The sequence below is a fragment of the Lithobates pipiens genome, unplaced genomic scaffold (genome assembly GCF_037356315.1).
Source record: "Lithobates pipiens isolate NorthernLeopardFrog02 unplaced genomic scaffold, aLitPip1_a1.2 Scaffold_18, whole genome shotgun sequence".
In the NCBI taxonomy this organism is placed as follows: Eukaryota; Metazoa; Chordata; class Amphibia; order Anura; family Ranidae; genus Lithobates; species Lithobates pipiens.
This window is the reverse complement of record NW_027507758.1, coordinates 168,459,951-168,484,994: the sequence shown is the minus strand read 5'-3', so window position 1 is coordinate 168,484,994 and position 25,044 is coordinate 168,459,951. Positions and strand designations below refer to the sequence as shown.

The window sequence follows — 25,044 nt, the reverse complement described above, 5'->3', positions numbered from 1 at the left end:
AAAAAAAAAAAAAAAAAAAAAAATCGCTGATCGCCATAACTAGTGGAAAAAAAATAAAATAAAAATGCCATAAAACTATCCCCTATTTTGTAAACGCTATAAATTTTGCGCAAACCAATCGCTTATTCGATTTTTTTTTTTTAAACTAAAATATGTAAAAGAATACGTATCGGCCTAAACTGAGGGAAAATGTTTTTATATATTTTTGGGGGATATTTATTATAGAAAAAAAGTAAAAAATAATGCTTTTTTTAAATTATCGCTCTTTTTTGTTTATAGCTCAAAAAATAAAAAAACGCAGGGGTGATCAAATACCACCAAAAGAAAGCACTATTTGTGGGGGAAAAAAAGAGGAAGTCAATTTTGTTTGGGAGCCACGTCGCACGACCACGCAATTGTCGGTTAAAGCGACAGTGCAGAATTGCAAAAAGTGGTCTTGTCTTGAGTCAGCAAAATGGTCCGGTCTGAAAGTGGTTAAAGCAGATCTTCAATGCATCTGAGCACCACAAACCAAAAGCACCAATTCATTTTTAACATTTAAAGCAAACTAACTCCTCCATCCATCCATGTCTCCATGCTTTATTTTGTTGAGCAATCACTTTGAAAAACACCCCCTTAGCATTTCTGGCTGTGGCCATCTTGAGTAAGGGCAAATGATTGGATGTGAAATTTACATCCTGGAATCCATCTACCCTTAACTCAAGCACACATGCACCACTCCTCTCCGGAAGACTCCTGGTATGTAGGACATAATCTCCTATTCCTGTTCTAAAGTGTCAATCCAAAATTTTAGATTTTCTTTTAGTTTGGATTATAACGGAAAACAGGGCAACAGGAGAGGGTGAATCCTACAGGAGCACAGACCGCAATAAAACCTGATTGGAGTTATAATCCCTCTCCTCTCTATCCAATACAAAAAAATAGATATATATTTATTCACACCAATTATTGTGTTGCAATGCAACGGCTGGTATGGTCCATCCGGATCAGTGCAGTATTGATTCACCGATACCAACGCCATTGTCTTTTTTTCTTCTTTTTATTACTTCATTGAAATGTTACACCATGACATTTTATAGAGCTCTATCGGCTGTCGTACTTTTTTTGCATACCGCCCTCGGGGAGAGTGTGGTTGGACTGTGCTGGAATAGCCACCCAACCCAGTCCCCATCACACCTGGTGTAAATGGATTTGTAGAGCAACTTAAACAATGTTGAACACATTAAGAGCCCATTCACACAGGGGCAACTCCTGATCCGACTTCAGGTCGCCCCTAGTCGCCTCAGGTCGGACAACATTTAAAAAGCAATGTAAGTGAATGAGAGCCGTCTTAATGCACACTACTGAAGTCGCTCCGACTTCAGAAAAGGTTCCTGTACTACTTCTATCCGACTTGTAGGCGACCGGTACCCATTGATTTCAATGGAGATCGCCTCCAAGTCGGATCTCCGTCTATATGGAGGCGACTTTGACAGAATTATCAGCTCTCAAGAGGGAACTCCACGGCAAATTTCTGAAAAAAATTTGGCGTGGGTTCCCCCTCCGAGAGCATACCAGGCCCTTAGGTCTGGTATGGATTCCAAGGGGAACCCCTACACCGAAAAAACGGCGTGGGGGTCCCCCCCAGATCCACACCAGACCCTTATCCGAGCACGCTACCCGGCCGGCCAGGAAAGGGGGTGGGGATGAGCGGGCGCGCCCCCCCCTCCTGAGCCGTACCAGGCCGCGTGCCCTCAACATGGGGGGGTGCTTTGGGGGAGGGGGGACGTGCGGCCCCCCACCCCAAAGCACCTTGTCCCCATGTCGATGAGGACAAGGGCCTCTTCCCGACAACCCTGGCCGTTGGTTGTCGGGGTCTGCGGGCGGGGGGCTTATCGGAATCCGGGAGCCCCCTTTAATAAGGGGGCCCCCGGATACCGGCCCCCCACCCTATGTGAATGAGTATGGGGTACAATGTACCCCTACCCATTCACCTGTGGAAAAAAAGTACAAAAAAAAAAAACACAGGGAAAAAATATTTTATTGCACAGCTCCGGGGGTCTTCCGTCTTCGGGGGTCTTCTCGCCGGACTCCTCCGCTATCTTCTTGTAGCTCTTTTGCTAGCGGAGGAGTCCGGCTTTCTTCCTCCCCGCCGCCGGCCTCTTCTCCCGACTTCGGGGGTCTTGTCCCCCTCTTCGGTTCTTCTGCCGGGCCACCGCGCCTTCTTATAGCTCTTTTGCAGGCGGTGGCCCGGTCTTCTGTCGCCGCCGCCGCCTTCCGTTCTTCTTCTTCTTCTTCTCCAGGAGATGTTGACACGACGCTCTCTCCGGCCACAATGCCAGGGACGCGCTCCGCTGCCACTTATATAGGGACAATGGGGCGGTGTCACATGGGTTGATGTCACATGGGTTGGTCACATGGGTTGATGTCACATGGTAAGGGGGCGGGGTCACCATGTGACATCAACCCATGTGACCAACCCATGTGACATCAACCCATGTGACACCGCCCCATTGTCCCTATATAAGTGGCAGCGGAGCGCGTCCCTGGCATTGTGGCCGGAGAGAGCGTCGTGTCAACATCTCCTGGAGAAGAAGAAGAAGAAGAACGGAAGGCGGCGGCGGCGACAGAAGACCGGGCCACCGCCTGCAAAAGAGCTATAAGAAGGCGCGGTGGCCCGGCAGAAGAACCGAAGAGGGGGACAAGACCCCCGAAGTCGGGAGAAGAGGCCGGCGGCGGGGAGGAAGAAAGCCGGACTCCTCCGCTAGCAAAAGAGCTACAAGAAGATAGCGGAGGAGTCCGGCGAGAAGACCCCCGAAGACGGAAGACCCCCGGAGCTGTGCAATAAAATATTTTTTCCCTGTGTTGTGTTTTTTTTTTTTACTTTTTTTCCACAGGTGAATGGGTAGGGGTACATTGTACCCCATACTCATTCACATAGGGTGGGGGGCCGGTATCCGGGGGCCCCCTTATTAAAGGGGGCTCCCGGATTCCGATAAGCCCCCCGCCCGCAGACCCCGACAACCAACGGCCAGGGTTGTCGGGAAGAGGCCCTTGTCCTCATCGACATGGGGACAAGGTGCTTTGGGGTGGGGGGACAAGGTGCTTTGGGGTGGGGGGGCCGCACGCCCCCCCCTCCCCCAAGGCACCCCCCCATGTTGAGGGCACGCGGCCTGGTACGGCTCAGGAGGGGGGGGGGCGCCCGCTCGTCCCCACCCCCTTTCCTGGCCGGCCGGGTAGCGTGCTCGGATAAGGGTCTGGTGTGGATCTGGGGGGGACCCCCACGCCGTTTTTTCGGCGTAGGGGGTTCCCCTTGGAATCCATACCAGACCTAAGGGCCTGGTATGCTCTCGGAGGGGGAACCCACGCCAAATTTTTTTCAGAAATTTGCCGTGGAGTTCCCCCTTGAGCTCATTCTCTGCTTGGCCTCGGCAAAAGTCGCCTGGCCTGGGGCGACTTGTAAGTCGTCCCAAGTCGCGCTTGAAGTCATCACAAGTCGTTTTGAAGTCGTCCCAAGTCGCGCTGTGAAGTCGTGTCCAAGTTGCCTGACTCAAGTCGCCTACAAGTCGTGTTGCCCCTGTGTGAATGGGCTCTTAGGCTACATGCACACAGGTGTAATAAATGTCAATGTACACTTTATCTTTCTGCCAGTAGCTGGCAGATAAATCCAGCATCTGGTGTGTATACAGTGGGGATCAAAAGTTTGGGCACCCCAGGTAAAAATGTGTATTAATGTGCATAACAAAGCCAAGGAAAGATGGAAAAATCTCCAAACGGCATCAAATTACAGATTAGACATTCTTATAATGTGTCAAAAAAAGTTAATTTTATTTCCATCATTTACACTTTCAAAATTACAGAAAACAAAAAAATGGCATATGCAAAAGTTTGGGCATCCTGCAGAATTTATAGCATGCACTGCCCCCTTTGCAAAGCTGAGACCTTCCAGTGTCATGGATTGTTCTTAATCATCGTCTGGGAAGACCAGGTGATGTCAATCTCAAAGGTTTTAAATGGCCAGACTCATCTGACCTTGCCCCAACAATCAGCACCATGGATTCTTCTAAGCAGTTGTCTAGAAAACTGAAACTGAAAATAGTTGACGCTCACAAAGCTGGAGAAGGCTATAAGAAGATAGCAAAGCGTTTTCAGATGTCAATATCCTCTGTTCAGAATGTAATTAAGAAAGGGCAGTCATCAGGAACAGTGGAAGTTAAAGCAAGATCTGGAAGACCAAGAAAAATATCAGACAGAACAGCTCGCAGAATTGTGAGAAAAGCAATTCAAAACCCACGTTTGACTGCACGATCCCTCCAGAAAGATCTGGCAGACACTGAAGTTGTGGTACACTATTCCACTATAAAGACATACTTGTACAAATATGGTCTTCATGGAAGAGTCATCAGAAGAAAACCTCTTCTACGTCCTCACCACAAAAATCAGCGTTTGAACTTTGCAAATGAACATATAGACAAGCCTGAGGCATTTTGGAAACAAGTTCTGTGGACCGATTAGGTTAAAATATAAATTTTTGTCCGGAATGAGCAAAGGTACGTTTGGAGAAGAAAAGGCACAGAATTTCATGAAAAGAACCTCTGTTCAACTGTTAAGCATGGGGGTGGATCAATCATGCTTTGGGGTTGTATTGCAGCCAGTGGCACAGGTAACATTTCACGAGTAGAAGGAAAAATGGATTCAATAAAATTTCAGCAAATTTTGGATGGTAACTTGATGCCATCTGTGAAAAAGCTGAAGTTAAAGAGGATGGCTTCTACAAATGGATAATGATCCTAAACACACCTCAAAATCCACGGGGGATTACATCAAGAGGCGTAAACTGAAGGTTTTGCCATGGCCTTCACAATCTCCTGACCTCATTATTGAAAATCTATGGATAGACCTTAAAAGAGCAGTACGTGACAGACAGCCCAGAAATCTCAAAGAACTGGAACACTTTTGTAAGGAAGAATGGGCAAAGATACCTCAAACAAGAATTGAAAGTCTCTTGGCTGGCTACAAAAAGCATTTACAAGCTGTGATACTTGCCAAAGGGGGCAGTACAAGATATGAACTCTGCAGGGTGCCCAAACTTTTACAGACGCCATTTTTTGTTTTCTGTAATTTTGTAAGTGTAAATGATGGAAATAAAATTAACTTTTTTTGACATATTATAAGAATGTCTAATCTGTAATTTGATGCCATTTGGAGATTTTTCCATCTTTCCTTGGCTTCGTTATGCACATTACTACACATTTTTACCTGGGGTGCCCAAACTTTTGATCCCCACTGTATGTGTATATTGATGCACATATGTACGCAGGTTCATGTGTGTAAGGCATATGCAAGTAATGTCATTCTACTGGCAAGAAGATATGCTCTAGCAGCTAGCCTGAAATTAAGCACATATGCCCAAATTATGTCCCTAAACACTGTTCTAAAATAAGAATATAAAACACCACACCGTTTGTGGACACATTGGCTAATACTGAGCTGTGTTTAGAGGCATAAAGAAAGAAAAATGCTTCTAAAAGTGGTATTTTTTTTCTGCCCATGTGCTTGTAGCCTTAAGATGAGTTTTCTAGTTGTAATCTACATTAACACCCATTAAGGCTGCTTTGGTCAATTATACACAGTATTGATTCTGTCTAGTTTACTACATGATAGTTCACAGTGCCAGGTCATACAGATTTATCTGCTACCACTCTGAGATGCAAGACATTCTCAATGAAAGTTAAAGCCGCCCTTGAATCCAATAGTAAGATAAATAAATTCTGAGGCTAGAAGAGAATATCTATATATAAATATATAGCGGCTGAAGTAAAGCTAGTCTTGTAAAGCAAAAAAAGCCAAATAATAACATCCTATAGGAGTAGAGCATTTACAACTGAATCTGTACATTTAAAATAAAATGTTAAGAGATAAACCTTGTTTGATAAATTCCTTTGATACTCAACTAAACAAAGTGGTTGTCAACTGCAACTCTTCCCCCCCCCCCCCCCCCTCCTGGGTGCGGCTCCCCCCTCAGCCTCCCCTATACTTACCCGATTCTTATCTCCCTCCAGCAAGCAATGTGCAGGAGAGCAGCAGCTCTCCTGGGTCTCTCTCCTCATTGGTTAACACAGCAGCAGAAGCCATTGGCGCCTGGTGCTGTCAATCACAGCCAGTGAGTCAATGAGTAGAGAAGTATGAGTAGTAGTGTGGGTAGTAATGAGTAGAAGTGTGCCCATTCACACGCTCTGTGTGAATGGGCACACAGTTTGGCTTGGCAGCAAACCTGCTAGAATGCAGGAGGCTTGCAATTGGGGGCAGTTGGCATGGGGGGAGGAGCAAGGACCACCAGCAGGGGACCCAAAAGGAGAAGGATCAGGGATGCTCTGTGCAAAACCATTGCACAGAACAGGCAAGTATAACATGTTTATTTTTCCTCTAGGAAATTCTTTCCTTCAAGAGGAAGAAAAAAAAATGCAACCTGCAAGGCAAAGGCATAATGAGCTAGTATGCATAGCATACTAGCTCATTATGAATAACTTACCTGAGAACGAAGCCCCCGAAGCGGTCCTCTGTCTTCATCTTCACCTCTGCTATGTATCCCGGAGTGACTTCCGGGTCTCGCTGCTCCAGCGCTGTGATTCGGCGCATACGCACAGGAGCAGACAAGCGGCATATCCACATGATCTGCGGCCTGCTCAGTGCGCCTGCGGGCCGCTGTGATTCGGCGCATGCACACAGGAGCCGACAAGCGGCATATCGCCGTGATCTGTGGCCTGCTCAGTGCTCCTGCAGGCCGATGTCTACGGCGCATGCGCCATAGACAGCGGTGCCTGTCTTTTTGTAAATAACTCCTAACCCGTATAGGTTTAGGAGATATTTCTTGGACCTACAGGTAAGCCTTAATCTAGGCTTACCTGTAGGTCAAAGTGGTTTGTAAGGGTTTACAACCACTTTCACAATCACTTTAACCACTTCAGCCCCGGAAGATTTGGCTGCTCAATGACCCGAGTACTTTTTACAATTTGGCACTGTGCTGCTTTAACTGGTAACTGCGCAGTCATGCAATGCTGTACCCAAACAAAATCTGTGTCCCTTTTTCCGCACAAATAGAGCTTTCTTTTGATGGTATTTGATTGCCTCTGAGATTTTTGTTTTTTTGTGATATAAATAGAAAAATACTTTTTGTTATAAATGGTATACGTGTCTGGATTTTGTTCTTGGAATGTGCAATCGTGTGTACGTGGCATTAATGGTATATTACTCACACATGCCATGGTTATATGTGTAATTACACCCCAAAAATAATTTTTTGTACTCACCGTAAAATCCTTTTCTCTGCAATTCACCGACATTCACAGTTGCTCTCTTTGACGCCATTGGGTTGTTGCGCCACCTTTAGGAGAAGACTAGGCATTCAATTTTCTGAAAAACACAGAACTCTTAGTTCGACCAAGGCGTGGTCCCTTAGGTAACAACCACCCAGCCTGCCATGCAGCCATCAGTACGTCAACAAGCAGTATAACGTAAAGAAAATTAGGAGGAGCAGGTGCTGTGTCAGTGAATTACAGAGAAAAGGATTTTACGGTGAGTACAAAAAATCCTATTTTCTCTTATAGTCACCAACTGATACAGCTCCTCTCTTAGCCATTGGGACGTCCCCAAGCAGTGCCAAAACTAGGGGTGGGAAAACAGCATAAAAACTTCATCCACCATGGCAAGTGGGAAATAGTATAACTTTACCCACAAAAAGGGCAGTGTGTGGAAAAAACCACCACAAAAAAACAGGGTGCTCCTCAACAGAGACCCTACCTTCAAACTGCACCACAAACTGCGGTAACAAATGCACAGTGTATTAACTGAAAGGTACAGTGTATTAACTGAAAGGTACAGTGTATTAACTGAAAGGTACAGTGTATTAACTGAAAGGTACAGTGTTTTTACCCAAAAAAGGAAAAGGAAAAATTGCATACGCAGTTGCAACTATACGGCCGCCTGCAAAACTTTGCGGCCAAAACAGGCATCAGCCGATGCACGGACATCTACCTTGTAGAACTTTGTAAAAGTGTGAACAGACGACCAGGTCGCTGCTTTACACACTTGGACAGATGCTCGATGTCGGAAGGCCCAGGACGTTCCGATTGCCCTTGTGGAGTGGGCCGTGAGCGGAAAAGGGGGCACCTGCCCTTTCAAGGTGTAGGCTTGCACTACAATCTGCCTGGCCTACCTGGAAAAGGTGGCCGTCGAGACCGACATGCCTTTCTTTGGACCAGTCACAAACAGTAAGTCTGACTTCCGGAAGGGAGCCGTGGCAAACAAATACATCCTCAGAGACTGAACCACGTCCAGGGAATGGAAGGCCACCTCCTTAGGATGTGTCGGCTTAGGACACAGAGAGGGTAACACAATGTCCTCATTAATGTGTAATGCCGAGACCACCTTCAGCAGCAAAGAAGGTTGCGGACGCAACACCACCTTATCTTTGTGGATAACCAGATAGGGCGACTTGTAGGACAAGGCCGCCAGTTCCAAAACCCTCCTGGACGATGTGATGCCCACTAGAAAGACCACTTTCTGGGAAAGAGTCAACAGAGGGATCTCTCTGATATTGTCAAAAGGCGGTTATGGCAGCGCAGACAACACCAGATTCAGATCCCACGGAGGTAACGGTGGACGCACCGGAGGAACAACATGCCAGACCCCTTGGACAAAAGGTACTCACTAGAGAGTGAGACGCCAGGGGTCGCTGAAAAAATACAGCCAAAACGGATATTTGTCCTTTAATGGTGCTCAAGACCAATTTCTGGGCTACTTCTCGCTGAAGAAACAGCAGGATCCTGGATATAGCAAAGGAATGCGGATGCCATCCTTTCTCCTCACACATGGAGATGTAAGCCTTCCAGGTATGATGATATATCTTCAGAGAAGAAGATTTACGTGCTCTCAACATAGTTGGGATCACAGAGTCCGAAAGATCCCGGTTCCTCAACAACTGGCTCTGAATAGCCATGCCGTTAAAGCCAGCGATGGTAAAGCAGGATGGAGAATCGGACCTCGAGACAGGTGGTCTTCTCACAATGGCAGTCGCCAGGGGGAGTCTGCCACCAGGTGCACTAGGTCTGCGTACCAAGGACGCTGAGGCCAATCTGGGGCAATCAGTATTACTGGGATCCCCTCAGCCTCCACTCTGCGTAACAGTTTCAGTGAAGGAAAGGCATAGATCAGCTGGTACTGATCCCACGGAGCCAGCAGCCCGTCTGCCCATGGATCCTTTGTCCTGGACACGAATCTCAGCACCTTCTCATTGAGACGGGAGGCCAGAAGATCCACGTCTGGTGTGCCCCACCGCAGGCACAGTAGCCTGAACACCTCCAGATGCAACGCCCATTCTCCTGGGTCCAGGATCTGGCGACTTAGAGTGGCCGCCTGCCAGTTCTCCACTCCTGGGATGAACATGGCCGACAGGGCCGGTACTTGTTGCCCTGCCCACCGAAGTATGTGAGCGACCTCCCGTGCGGAGGCCAAGCTTCTTGTTCCTCCTTGGTGATGGACGTATGCCACAGCCGTGGCATTGTCTGACTGGATCCTGATCGGACGCCCTCGCAGTCTCATTGACCGTGTGGAGAGGCATAACCTGATCGCTCTCAGTTCGAGCAAATTGATCGGCAACTTGGATCGACCAGAGGCCCTGAGTCTACTGAACTCCCATTACTCCACCCCAGCCGGATAGGCTGGCGTCCATTGTGATCACCGTCCATTTCAGAGGTAGGAAATACTTCCCGGTCTGAAGTACCGGGGACCTCAGCCACCAGATCAGGGAATCCCTGACTAACTGGCTCACCTGAATCTGTCGATCCAGGGACAACGGAGATTTGTCCCACTTCGTCAAAATCTCCTTCTGCAGAACTCTGGTGTTAAACTGGGCATACGATACTGCCTCGAAGGAGACAACCATGAGTCCCCAGGACTCGCATGCAGAAGCGTAGCGACGACCACTTGCGGTTCATCAGCAGTTTTTCTGCGGCTCAGAGTCTGCAGCTTGTCTGAAGGGAGAAAAACTCTTGCTTCCATGGAGTCCAGCAGCAAGCCTAGGTACTCCAAATGCTGAGTCGGAACGATCACCGACTTCTTTAGGTTCAACAGCCACCCAAATTCCTGCAGGGACTGCATAGTGATTGCCACATCCTCCTCTAACTGAGGTGGAAGATGCTCTCAGGAGGAAATAGTCTAGGTAATCCATGATCACGATCCCGCGTTGCCGCAGCAAAGCCAAAACAGGAGCCAAAACCTTAGAAAAAAGACTCGGGGGGCTGATGCCAAACCAAAAGGGAGAGCCACAAACTGGTAGTGGGCTTCCCCGACTGGAAACCGCAGAAACTTTTTGATGCCGTAGGCATATAGGTATGTGCAGGTATGCATCCTGGATGTCTAAGGATGCCAGGGAGTCCCCTTGATGGAGTGCAGCAGCTACTGAGCGAACTGATTCCACTCTGAACCTCTATACTTTCACAAACCCCTTCCTTCTTGGGAACTACAAACAGGTTTGAGTAGAACCCCTGGAAACGTTCCGATTCCAGAACAGGTACTATTACCCCCCCCGATTCAGCAGGTCCCTTACCGCCCCCAAGAGGGCCTCCCGGCGAGCCGGGAGTACGGGTATGCTGGAGGGGAAGAATCCATTTTGCGGTCAAGAGAGGAACGCCATCTTGTAGCTGGAGGAAATCAGATAGCAGACCCATTGGTCGGATAGCTGAGAGGTCCACCAGGCTGCAAACTCCCGAAGGCGACCCCTACCCAAGTTGCGGGCAAACCTTCATGCGGTATCACTTTTGCTCACAGGCTTGCGGTTCCAAGGATACTTTTGTCCTTCAAAAGTCGTCCTGTCGGGCTGGGGACGTTCGGCCGAAGCTCCATGCAGACGAAAAAGCAGTTTATAAACGGAAAATGAGGGCCCTTGCCTACAGCGTGGCTCCTTAGCTTTCCTGGCCTGTGGGAGTAGTGTACTCTTAGCACCTGTGGCATTTTTAATAATGTTATCCAAAGAGGCTCCAAAGAGCCAGTCGCCAAGGAAGGGAAGATCCGTCAGGGCTTTCTTGGATGCCTGGTTAGCTGACCAGCAGTTTAACCAAATCAGGCGCCTCAGCACCACTGCCGACACTGAAGCCCTAGATAACAGAGGAAGGGTATCCAGGGCCGCGTCACAAATGTACTTCAGGGCCTTGCACTAGTTGGTCTGCTAGTTCCACGCAGACAGGAAAAACCTGTTCTCCCAGTTTAGGGTGCAACAGTTTTGCCCACTCAGTGTCTGTGACACAAGTGCAGATGCCAGTACTGGTCGAAAGGCTAACTACAACCGTAAACAAGGAATGAGCCACTGCCTCAACCTTCCTGTCTGTGGGATCCTTAAATGGTGCGCCCAGATCCAGACGGGGACTCATTCATCCTCACTGTCCTGGTCAGCGTCATCTGAATGACAGAACAGGGGTCACCAGGCCCAGCAGGGCCTGAGTCTGCATCAGAGCTCTCCCCAGAGGAGAGGGGGGGGGCAGGGACCGCTTTATCGCACCTTTGTGCCCACACACCGCCTCCATCTTGGCAACAAACGAATTGAGGACTGCCGACAAGGTGTCCAGGGGCACAGCGCATTCCGCAGGCGAACTGATTGCAATTGCCTGGATTTCAGGGGAAGAAACACCAGTTTCTGAAGCCATGCTGACCCTACCCTGTCTGCCACCTGAAGGGGACTTAGGACAGTGATGGTCCCACCCTCCTAACTTCTGCTGGCTGAGGGGCTCTTTCCCACAGGACTCACCACCGACTGGTTCTGCGCTGTCCAGCAAGTAGTGCCTGCGTTCTCTGTCAGCTCCCAGGTGCAGAGGAATTGTCACTGTGTCATCCAAAGCTGCTGCTTATGGTGCTGAAATCGATCCACAATGCGCCCAGGCTCAAAGAATATGGCCGCCAAGCGTCCAGCATAAGGACATAAAGCACTGAGAAAATGGCCGCCGAACTACAGGAAAGCATGCTGTTCCTGGAGCCTGATGAAAAAATTGCTCACGCTTCAAGAAAATAGCTGCCGGCATCCAGTATAAAGGACAAAATCACAGGGAAAATGATCGCCAGATACAGAGAGCATGCTGTTCCTTGCCCTCACCTAAGATGGCTGCTGAACACTGAAAACCATGAAGGACAGTGCCAGAAAATGGCGGTGATCAGCGCTGCAGAGATGACAGACATAGCCTCAACAGACACCCTCAGGGAGAGAAAAAAAAAAACACAGCCCCCCGCCCCCCCCCGGAGGACCGCTGTACATGACACTGACACACACACACACACACACCTCAGCAGCCACATGCAGCATCCCCCACAGAGGGGGGGGGGGGGGGGGAGGGAAGACAGGGACAGGGAGAAAAGAGGGAGGTGAGGGACCCCCGAATCGACCTCCCAGGGAATGCCCAGCCCCACCGAGGCAGGGACAGCTGTACTTACCAGTCCTGAAGAGCTGGGAGACATTCCATCACAGACCCACTCACCGACCAGTACGGGGTGGCTGCTGGCCTCGGCAAACTGACATCAGTAGCCCAGTCATATGTGCGCCCCAGAGCATAAAAGCTCACAACCACCTCTGGAGCTGAGGCATGTCGTGGCCGTCACCTGCACAAGCTCGCTGGCCAGGCTAGGGAGACTACAAAGATAAGGGTATCCAGCCGGCTGTTGATAGCAGATCACAAGATCTTTCATCTTGCGCAAAAAGCCAAACTTCTGCAGAAAAACCACGGACTGATGGGCCCGTCAGGGTTCCTAGGTCCTTCTCCTTCACTAGGCAAAATAAAACTGATGGCTGCATGGCAGGCTGGGGGGTTGTTACCCAAGGGACCGCCCCTTGGGCGGAACCAAGTTCTGATTTCTTCTTAACATGTAATGCCTAGTCTTCTCCTAAAGGTGGCGTAACAACCCAATGACTAAGAGAGGAGATGTGTCAGTGAAAATAAGAGAAATAGGATACCCCGCGTGAGACTTTTTGGGAGCCTAGCCATGTACAGGACCCTGAAAACCAAGAACCCCCTTCAGGCTTTCTAAGGGCGTAAAATGGTGATTTACTTCCTCACTACCTATCAGTTTCAGAAACCATGAAATGTCAAGATAGCACAACCCATCTCTCCCCCCCATGACTCCATTTTGGAAAGAAGACACTTTACGCTATTTGCTGAGAGGCATGTTGAGTCAATGGAATATTTTGTATTTTGCTACAAGTTTCGAGAAAAATAAAACCACGACTATTGGCTTGTTTTCTTTTTTTTTTTTGCACTTTTATATAAACTGTAAACGTTCCAAATTAGGGTCTCAAAATGTGATGGCCATCTCATCTTTCCTGGGACCCTGTGTAAGTGTGCCCTACGCTGACCTACCACTAGTGTGTGGTAGCATTCGAAAAATTCACCAATGCAAAGACCGGGTTGGTCAGGACACGAGGGACAATAAAAGTGGGTGTCACGCATATATTTGCGTTTTCTGCCGTCAACATTTTCTTTGGGGATTTTTGGGTACGGTGTACCAGGGAGAACATACGGAAAAAGCCTCTCATCCAGCCGGCTCACTGCATTTGGATTGGGAAGCTGGGCCACAGCACTGTCTGGAAACAGAAGGGCTGTGATGATCTCTTCCTGGAATTTAAAGCAGGATCCAGTTCGTCCTGAAGCTTTGTATAGCACATAAGCATTCAGCAGAGCCAATTGGATTAAATATAGACACTTTTTTATAGCAGCGTCTGGCCTTACGAGCAATTAGGTATGGTGCCAACAACTGGTCGTTGTGGTCCACCCCTCCCATGTTAAGGTTGTATTCGTGGACACAGAGGGGTTTCTCCACAACATCAGTCGCCGTTTCAATTTGGACCGTCATGTCTGTGTGAAGAGGACAGAACGAAAACATTTTCATTATCCCTCCACTTCACAGCAAGCAAATTATTAAATCTCAAGCAGGCTCTCTTCCCCAGCTCAAGACAGGAATCTAAAAGCTGTTGGGGTAAGCCCCGGCGATTAGATCGCACGGTGCCACATGTGCCAATGCCGTGAGCAAACAGGTGACTAAAAAGTGTGTAATAATTGTCCACATACAAGGTGGTACCCCTTTCTGAATAAGGGCGACACCAAGTCCCACACAATCTTACCAGCGCTCCCTATTTAGTCTGGGCAGGTTTCCGGCTCTACGCGACTATCTCTTCCCTCGTAAACCATAAAACTATATGTATAGCCTGTTGCCCTGTCACAGAGCTTATACATCTTGACCCCATATCTGGCACGTTTGCTGGGAAGATACTTTTGAATGACAAGCAGCCAGAAAACTTAATCAGGGACTCATCAACACAGACAACTTGATCAGGAGTAAACAAGGCTGCAAACCGCTGGTTGAAGTGGTTTACGAGGGGCCATTCGTATTCAGGGTCAACACGAGGACAACAGAGTTCATTGTCATTTAAATGCATGAACCCGCAAGATATGCTCATATCATGTCCTGATCATGAGGCAGAGAACAGGGGCATATGGTGAATTGGGTAAGTGAACCAAAATAACCGCAAATCACTTTTAGTGATGCCAATGAGGGAGGAAAGGCCCAGGAAGGTCTTAAATTCGGAGACCATAATAAGTCTCCAATCTCTGGCAAGGGTCAACTGGGGATTAGCAGCGATTAATTGATTGGGGGGTGAAATGTGTGCCTACATGTACTGTGTCAGTGTAGTGTTGGTACAACTCACGTTTGGAGGTCCTCTCTCTGGAATGGAAAATAATTCCAGAAAGGGGGATGACATTACTTCCCCTGCCTCTGTTTACACTTACAGGCAGGGGAAGCATTTCATTCATCAGAACCGATCAGCAGGACCAGGCTAGAAATCATTGGCCTGGAGACTGATCGGTTATGAAACTAATCCGATCGTCGCGGCCACCTAAGGTAACGCCACTTTGCCCACTCGTGCCATTCTGCTGCAGTAAAAATGTGGGGACCAGTTAAGGACAATTGAAAAGCAAGAAACAGAAAAACACATACTTTTTTGCTGGGGCAGTCTTTTGTAGATTCCACATTTTTAACGTATGATCTTCTGATGCTGTTATCAGGACAGGCTCTATTGGGTGGAATGCAAGGCCACGAATTCCATCAAAATGACTTCTAAGAGTGAATTTGGGATTCCATGTTTTCCTAAGGGCATCTTTATTGTTTGCAACCTGTATTAAAAAAAAAAAAAAAAAAAAAAAAAATATATCAACGTATTATCAACTCTAAGTACCTATTCACAATTAACCACTTGCCGAGTGCTGTCAGCATAAGTAAGGTACCCGTACGTTACTTTGAATTTTCTGCCATGCACACGTGCCTGCTGCAAGCTCCGTGACCGTGGAGCTGAAGAACAGGGAGATCCCGATGTAAACAGCATCTGCCCATTCTGTCTGACAGGACACTGATCGTCTGCTCCCTGTCATCGGGAGAAGCGATCAGTGTCATGTCACACACAGCCCATCCCCCAGACAGTTAGAAACACTCCCCTAGAACACACTTAACCCATCCCCGCCTCCTAGTGGTAAATCCCTTCACTGTCAGTAACATTTTTACAGTAATCAATGCAATTTTATAGCATTGATCGCTGTATTAATGCCAGTGGTCCCAAAAATGTGTCAAAATTGTCCGATGTGTCCACAATAACGTCGCATTCATGATAAAAAAAAAAATGCTGATGGCTGCCATTACTAGCAAAAAATAAAAATATGTTATAAAAATGCCATAAAACTATCCCCTATTTTGTAGACGCTATAACTTGCGCAAACGTATATTGTGATTTTTTTTTACCAAAAATATTTGTAGAAGAATATGTTTCGGCCTAAACGGAGGGGAAAAAATGTTTATATATTTTTGGGGGTTATTATAGCAAAAAGTAAAAAAAAAATAATGCATTTTTTTCCAAACTTGTCGCTTTTTTTTGTTTAAAGTGCAAAAAATAAAAACCGCAGAGGTGATCAAATACCACCAAAAGAAAGCTCTATTTGTGGGTAAAAAAAAAAAAAGGACGTCAATTTTGTTTGGGAGCCACGTCGCATGGCCGCGCAATTGTCAGTTAAAGCGACGCAGTGCCGAATCACAAAAAGTGCTCTGGTCAGGAAGGGGGTAAATCCTTACGGGGCTGAAGTGGTTAAGCAGTTCCCAAATGAACCAGTGTGTGGGTTTATTCATATGGAATTGCACTTTGGTGTACTATTACAGCAGTGAGCAACAAACACACAGCACTATAAACACACATGCGCTGCACGCTACACTATAAACGGCTTGTTTTTGAATACATTAAAGTGCACTGCCAGCCCAATTAGGTTTAAATTTCCTAAAAAAAATTAAAAAAAAACCAGGCTAACTGAAATAAAAATATTGGCATGGCCTAAAGCTTAAAGACTAATATAATATAGAACTTACATCATATGTCATGGAGTCTGCCTCATTGGCTACTGTAAGTCCTGCCAATTCTCCTAAACCCAGTTCATTTTCTAATGCTTCATCGGGTCCCATAATGAAAGATTTTCCAGACGATGGTGGAAATGTTAATGCTTCAACTGGGAAAAAAAACAACACACACAACTATTCAGATCAACCATGGTTTTATATGTATTTGCATATATGTTTACATGTGCATATGTATATATTTGGGTCGAGAAAAAAACATCTGTAAAGTAGAACTAAAAGCAAAACACTTTTTTGCCATCTGCGTCCCATTGGGGAGATTTGACTTCACTTCCTGTTCCATAGCCAAACAGGAAATTAGAGAAAATCTCTCCAAACTGAGCAAATTCCTTGGGACTCCCAGGTCACCAGAACTATTGACTTTTTGGCAATCCAGGAGACAAAAAAACAAAAAAAAAACCAGGACTAAAAACTTTGTTTACTTTTAGAAGTGTTATTTAAAAAAAAAAAAAAAAAAAAAAAAAAAACACATTGTTACTATAGATCTGTGCTTCTCAAACTGTGTGCCGATCATTCATGTTTGCCGGCCCCTTTGGTGGCTTCACTGGCACCCCACGCCGCGAGGTTCCGCCAGCATAGTGCTGACTTTCACACACAGCAAGTGTGCAATCCTCACATGAACACAGTCATCTGCTGCCGGGCCCGTGAGTGAATTGGATTGGTTGGTTGATATTCACCGCCACCAAACCCCACCAATCCGGATCACGAATAAGAAAATTTCCATTATCTTAATTGTACCATGCTGGGCAGGAAATCAGACCGTGGGATGTCCTCAAGCAATAAACAGTGTGCAACAACCTAGCAAATAGCAGCAAACAGACCCAGGCTCACAGCAGCAACTTTGAAAAAGTATAAACAGAAGACCAGGTGGGGGCCTTGCAACCCTGTAAAACAGATGCTTGATACTAAAAGGCCAAAGAAATGCCTACAAGACTGGTGGAATGGGACCCAATAAGGAAGGAACTAAGCAATGGTGGAAGCAGCAGGATGTCCTTTTTAGGAGCTTTCTAAAAGGAAGATTTTGTGGCTAGGTAGACCCTAATCGCTCTGACCACATCCAGGCAAGAGTGAAATTTCCTTGGCCGAGAAGCAGAGTGGAATAGAAGGTTGTTCTGGACCAATTAAGAGCATTAAGGATCACCAGAATCTGTTCTACCTCTGTCTTGCAGAGCAGTCGAGAGAATCTTCACTGGAGGAGTTGCATACACCAGTTTGAATCGGGACCAAGGAATCAGAGCATCCATTCAAGGCCAGAGTATCCCTGGAACTGGCCACAAACCTGTCCAATTTCTAGTTGAGTCTGGAGGTCATGAAGATCTCAAGGAGGAAGGGCGCCTCCTCCTGAGGCCAGGTGTTGGCGACTCAGAAGTCTGCTTGCCAAGTCTCCACTCCTGGTACGTGGACAGTAGAGACAGTTGGAGTATGGAATATATTCTATGCCCAGGAAAGAAATCTGTCTCTTCTTGAAGGCTGGCTGACGTTTGGTACCACCTTAATAGTTTGTGTAGGCCACAGCTGTGGCGTTGTCATATTGCACTTTGACTGGGTGACCACGCAGGTGTGGGGTTTTGTGTAGGGGAGTTAGTCTTGTGGCACTTAGTTCCAGAATGTTAATAGGAGCATCAACTCCGGTGGAGACCAGGTTTCCTGAATAGTTTGGGAACTGTAGTCCCTGTCCTGGCCCATCAGACATCCATCCGTCATTATCACCTCCCAGGAAGGAATGATTTCCCAAATTCTATAGCAGAGTTGGAAATTCACAATGGCAGAGATCCTCCCCCTGAGCCTTTTTATTTTGAAAGGGGGGAGAATTCCCCACCGTCAGAATACATTGATTAGCGTTGCCAGCTATAGCTATAGCTGAAACTGACCAAATTTTGATCCATGCATGGCTGGCTTAAGGCCCGGCTACCTTTTTGACAGGAACTGCCGAGTGCTGGGGAGCAGAAGGTTATGCAGAAACAGGGCACGCATTTGTGCACTTCGATTACGTATGTCAACAGTTTTCCACAACTGGTTAAAGTCTATGGCTTAAAGTGACACCCAGCTTTTGCTTAGTAAACAAGTTTCTCCAAGAGAACTATATATTTTGCCAAAATCTGAGCAAAGTTTTGCAGTCATAACTCAGAAATTAGGGCCTACCTATATTTCTCTCATGCTAGGAGAGTTCTCATATCAGTGTCTAAGTTGTACATGTCTTGCCAAGAACAGCAGGCAGCAAATTTTCTAATCAGCCACAATGCTCACTTCAGACACTTACTTCCCTTTTCTCAATGTGTGATAATGAACAATTTGAATCCCTAGGGAGGTACACGACTACAGTGTACACTTTTTATATATATTATCTTGATGACTTGTATTTTTAATTTTTAGGGTTCAGTACAATAATGCTTTGCCTTTAAACTTAATTGTTATGTCAATGGTAGCATATTTTTGTAGAGTGTTTATGTAATTTCATCCGTTTTTATGCAGGAGGAGGAGACTGGTGGCTAAACACAAAATCCTGCCAAAAAACGTACACGTGTGTTTTTCATACGCACTATGCCACACCAAAGAAAAATAGGATTTTATAACAGCTAACCTGTAAAATCCTTTTCTTTTGAACTTAATCAAGGGACACAGATCAATAGTAGTTACTATGTGGGTTATAGGCCACCTTCAGGAGCTGGACACTAGCACACCCTAAACAGGAAGTTGCCTCCCTATATAACCCCTCCCATACCAGAAATTCCTCAGTTTTGTAGCAAAGCAATACATGTCGAAGTCACGTGACAGTGACTTAATGTGTAGGAGATGGACACCGGAAGTGACGTTCGTACACGAGCGCATCGCTCATACCCATTCACTGTGAATATTGTTTGAATGAAAGAGAGTAGTGAGTAGTTAATTCTTTAACCACTTGGGATCCGCGCTATTGCCAAATGACGGCATTAGCGCGGACCTACATTTCCGGGACTACGTCTATTGACGTCGTCCCGTGTACGAGCGGCCTGCGCGCCCCCTGAGGGGCGCGCGCGGCGCGCTCTGTGATCGGCGAGTCCATGAGACTCGCCTGATCACCGATCCGTGCAAGGGGTCGATCCCGACCCCTTATCACGTGATCAGCTGTCAGCCAATGACAGCTGATCATGTGATAGAACGGAGCCGGTAATCGGCTATTATTCCTCCTCGGGCTGACAGCGCGAGGAGAAAAAAAAAAAGCCGATCACGGCCATCAATACAAGGGACCACCTGCCACTGCCCACCTGCCTCCCGCAGTGCCATCCTGAAGTAAAAGTAAGTGCCCCCGTCAGTGCCCATAGTGCCACCCACAGTGCCCACAATCTGCCTCAAAGGTGCTGCACCCCAGTGCCGCCCATCAGTGCCCAGCAGTGCCGCCCATCAGTGCCACCTATCAGTGCCACCTATCAGTGCCACCTATCAGTGCCACCTATCAGTGCCACCTATCAGTGCCACCTATCAGTGCCCATCAGTCCCATCTATCTGTGGTACCTATCAGTGCCCATCCGTGCCACCCATCCGTGCCACCCATCCGTGCCATCTTATCTGTGCCCATCTTTGCCCATCAGTGCCGCCTTATCTGTGCCCATCGGTGCCGCCTTATCTGTGCCTATTAGTGCCGCCTTAACTATGCCCATCAGTGGCCACCAATGCAGCCCATCAGTGGCCACCAATGCAGCCCATCAGTGCCCACCAATGCAGCCCATCAGTGCCCACCAATGCAGCCCATCAGTGCCACCTAATCAGCGCACTTCAATGAAGGAGAAAAATGACCCGTTTGCAAAATTTTATAACAAACTATTAAAACATGATTTTTTTTTTTTTTTGCATCTTTTTTTTGTTTGTTTAGCAAAAAATAAAACTCCGAGCTGTAACTAAATACCACCAAAAGAAAGCTCTATTTGTGGGAAAAAAATGATAAAAATTTCATTTGGGTACAGTGTTGTATGCCCGCGCAATTGTCATTCAAAGTGCATCAGCGCTGAAAGCTGAAAATTGGTCTGGGACTGAGGGGGGTTTAAGTACCCAGTAAGCAAGTGGTTAAATAAATCTTGGATTTTATGAAAATACTACACCATAGCAGGCTCTATTATGTATTTATGAGTTCCTCAAGATACTTCTGATATCCACGGTGGATTTAAAAGGAGGTGGTTTTGAATGCGAGAAGCCAGAGACAGCAGCCAGCCCTAAGTGGATGATTTAAAAGTACATGTAGTTCACCTTATGACAGGTAATTATTTAGCACTACCACGGGTGTAGACCCCAAAGAAGCACTAGTTTTCTACACTGTTTTCCACCTATGTGTGATCTTCACTATTCTATAGAATGAGTTTCTTCTATCAATAGGAGAATTATCCGACTTCACTTTAAAGACACATTGCACTTTATTCTCCGCTGTATTGCGGGGCACAGACTTGTTTTATATTTATATATTACATGTGTGGTTCGAATTTTTTTTTTTTTGGCACGCATGTCATTTTTTTGATGAACATATTGATATTTGCAGTTATCCATTTCAAATATTGATTTTCTCACAGAGATTGTAGAGATTGTGGACAGGCATTAGCACACTTGCACGCTTTGCAGTTATCTGTTTTAGATATTGATTTTGTTTTTTCCACACAGATTGTAGATATTAGCACACTTGCACTTTATTAGCACTATTCACTTTATTTTTATTTTTGACTTTGTGATGGATATTAATTTATAGGTTATTCACAATTTCATAGTGATACCGTCACGTTGGGAGTGCAACACCACCCTTTGTTTTTAATACATGTGTATACTAGAAAGAGGGGGGCGGGACCTCTGTGTCCCATGATGTACTTCAAAAGAAAAGGATTTTAAAGGTAGGCCGTTATAAAAATTCTATTTTCTTTAATCTTACATCACGGGACATAGAGCCATAGTAGTTACTATGTGGGAAGTCCCAAAGCAATGCCAACTGAAGGGAGGGAGACAACAGAATTAGGGCAACAAGAGACTAGAGGAGTTATACTGCTGCTTGTAGTACACTACGCCCAAAGACAACATACTCTTGCCTTTTTACATCTACCCGATAGAATCTGGTAAAAGTATGGATTGAAGACCAAGTTGCGGCCTTGCAGATTTGAGCCATAGAGGCTTAGTGATGCACTGCCAAAATCAAAATCTGATCAGTCTTTATGTAGACTTTGACTGCTCTCATCACATGGAGAATGTGGCGATTTTTCTTCCATAGAACAGGGTTCTGGAAAAAATTAAGGTAAAAAAAGTTAGGATGAGAACGCAATACTACCTTATCCTTGTGAACAATAATAATATGGCTCTTTACAAACAAGAGCAGCCAATTGTGATACGCTTCATGCAGCAGATCTGGTTACCAAAAAAATAAATAGTTTCCTTGTCAAAAAGGACCAAGGGAATATGTCATATCGGCTCAAAAAAAAAAAAAAAGCAAAAAAAAAAAAGCTGTTTTTGTAATGCAGACAAAACTCAATTCAAGTCCCAAGGGTTCATGGGTGACTTAACTGGAGATTAAACCTTGTTATCCCCTGAATAAAGTTATGAACCAAAGAATGCAAAGCAAGTGGTCATTAAAATAATACCGATAAGACCGAGACCTGTCCTTAGAAAGCACTCAAGGCCAGCTTCATCTTACCCCATCTGCAGAAAGTCAAGGATTCCACCTATGACCTATTTCCTGGGGTGCCAACCTGTGGTTTCACACCAGGAGGCATATGCTTCCCAGACTCCATAATATATAGTTATGGAGGCTGGCTTTCTTGCAGATACCATTGAACCTGACAGCCCACGCTTCTTCAGAGTGTGGGCCTCAATAGCCAAACCGTTAAATTTAGCATTTGTAAGGAAAAATAGAATACTGGACCTTTGCGAGACAAGGTCTGGACGTGGTGGTAGGGTCGATGGAACCCCTACCGCCATCCTTACGAACTCTGCATACCAAGATCTTCTGGACCACACCTGACCACAAGAATCCCCAACTACCCTTCCTGCTTGATCCTGCGAAGAAGTCGTGGACGCACACAGAAAAAGGAGGGACTGCGTAAAACTGATTCCATGGGAACACCAAGGCACCTGTTCCGCATGCTAGTGGATCCTTTGTTCTTAACTTAAAGATGTTGAACTCTGTTGAACCTGGATGCAAACAGATCTATGTCTGGGATCCTCTATCTTTGACCTATTGTCAGAAAGATATCAGGGTGAAGGAACCATTCCCCGGGAATAACTGCTGGCGACTCAAAATAGACCGCCTGCCAAATCTCTATCCCTAGAATGAAAAACTGCAGATGGGCGGAAAACCATGTATCTTGCCTAAGATAGGAAAGGTTCATCTTTCTCTGGGCCGCACAACTTCTTGTGCCCCCTTGGTGATTGATGTAGGCCACCGCTGTGGCATTGTCAGATGGATCTTGACAGGATAGCTCCGTAAAATTAAACGTCCAGGCCCTCAGGACCAAGCGCTCTGCCTGAATCTGTAGCATGTTAATGGGCAAGGTAATTTCTGATCTGTACCGCTTCTCTTGGACAGTTAACTCTTCCAGAACTGCTCCACAACCTAAAAAAGGTTGACATATGTTGTTGTCACTTTCCAGGTAACTGTAGGAAGGATTTTCCCCTTTGCAAATTTTTGGTTATTAACCATAAACTGAGGCTCCGGGGGCACCTTTGGAGTCAGACACATTGGAAAAACTAGAGCTTGAACCCTCTTTTTCCAAGCTGATAAGATACCGTTTTTCAGCAGTTTCGAATGAAACTGAGCACAAGGAACAGCCTTGAATGAAGCCACCATCTTTTCCTCATGCAAGCCGAATAGAAGGATTCATCTTACTTAGACCACCTTAATTGGTTCCTTTTATGGCGCTGATCTTTGCCTGGGGCAAGAATACCCTTTTCTGGGTGTATCTATGAACCCATAACCTCCTTAATGGTTTTAAGGAAGATTTCTCTAGGTTGAGAATCCAACCTATGTATCCCAGGTAGTTGAATATGGTGGCCATACTTTGGTCTAAGCAGGCTACCAACTGGACTATCAAGAACCGATTGTCTAGGTAAACTAATAGTTATACCTTGGGCCCTTAATCTGGCTAGAGGAGGGGTCAGAATCTCTAAATACTCAAGGTGCAGTAGCTAGACCAAAAGAAGATTTTCTACCTTGAAGTAGATAATACTGGTGAGCAGGGAAATATGCCCACAGAGGAATGCACCCTTGATGTCAAAGATTTCTTCTCCTTGTAGGATGGAGACAACTGATTGGATTGACTCCATGCGAAAAAGAGCAGATATCCAGGAACCGGTTTAGATTCTTGAGATCCAGAATGGGTTTGACATCTCCATTCAATTTTACCGTGAAGAAAGGTTTGAATAAAACCGCAACCCCAGCTCTTTCATGGGGACCAGCATGACCACGCTTTGCCAAAGGATGGTCCAATGCTAGCAAGAGAGAATTTTTTATCTGCATCTTTAAGAACGTTTGATCTGAGAAAACGAGTAGATGCTAACTCTTGGAAACACCAGATTGTACTCTGGAGCTAAGAATCTACCCATCTGTTTTGACATTCTTTCTGCCAGACCCTTGAGAACTGCAGCAGTCCCTTTCCCTCCTCCCCCCCTCTCCTAAGGAGGCTTTAGTATCTTGTTTGTAGGTTTCTTTTGTCCCTGGGCTTGACCCCGAGGATTACCTCTTGAACTTGGTGGAAGCCATTGTGACTGCTTGGAGGCTGTTGCCCCTGCACTGGAGAAGGAGCTTGTTTAAATGGAATACATTTATTCCTTTTCTTAAATGGCAAAGGGGTACCCTTTCCAATAGAAATTCTTTGGATGAATTATCCAAGATATCCAAACAGCCATTCACCGCAAAAAGGAAAACCAGCCAGGAGTTTTTTTTTTATGATGCTTTGGCTGACCAATTTTTCAACCATAGTATTCTATACATATGTACCAGCCTAGTGAAATGCCTGAAGATAGAATCTCTCAGTGTCTATTGCCAACATAAAGCTACTAGGAGCTTGCCAGATCCTGGGCCTGCTGAACAGGGATAACCTTGAGCACCTGTTTAAAATGGTCCCTCAAGCATTTTAACATATCCCTAAGTATTTGAGCATTGTCTGCCAGACAATTCAAACGTTTAATCAGAAGATATAGCAGCATCAATTGCTGGTATCTTCCACCTTCAATACATTTTTTCCTCCATAGGATAAAGTGTAAAAAACTTTTTAGGAGAAAAAAAATGCTTATCTGTGTGATCCCTGACCGAATACATAAACTTTCCCAACAATGACTTGATAGGAAAGGCAAACACAGTTTTGAGAAGGGTTCAGTGAACCCAAAATAAGAAGTTGACACTCAGTTAAGAGTAGCATAAAAAGTTGAGCGGACCAATTTCAGTAAGGAATTGCATCCACGATGAGAAGCTGGTCCGTCCGCATATGACCCCTCAGAAGAGTCATCATCAGCCTGTTCACGGTCACCTGAGAGAAAACATATTCTCCCGCCCCTGATCCTCAGTTTGAGGGTCCTTGGGTAATAGAATGGAACCTGTCAAATTCTAGCCCAACCTGGGATGTGATTAAAACC

At 46.1% G+C, this 25,044-nt stretch overlaps 1 protein-coding gene across 3 annotated transcripts in view; it reads right to left on the bottom strand.

The window, feature by feature from the left end:
• The window catches only part of STRN (striatin), a 175,694-nt gene that overhangs the window by 36,622 nt on the left and 114,028 nt on the right, over positions 1-25,044 (bottom strand). For all 3 annotated transcript variants that reach the window (XM_077486360.1, XM_077486362.1, XM_077486361.1), the window contains 2 exons: positions 16,423-16,559; positions 15,013-15,188 (listed from right to left, as the gene is read on the bottom strand). In XM_077486360.1, coding sequence (XP_077342486.1) covers positions 15,013-15,188; positions 16,423-16,559 — 313 coding nt within the window. The remainder of the gene's footprint in view (positions 1-15,012; positions 15,189-16,422; positions 16,560-25,044) is intronic.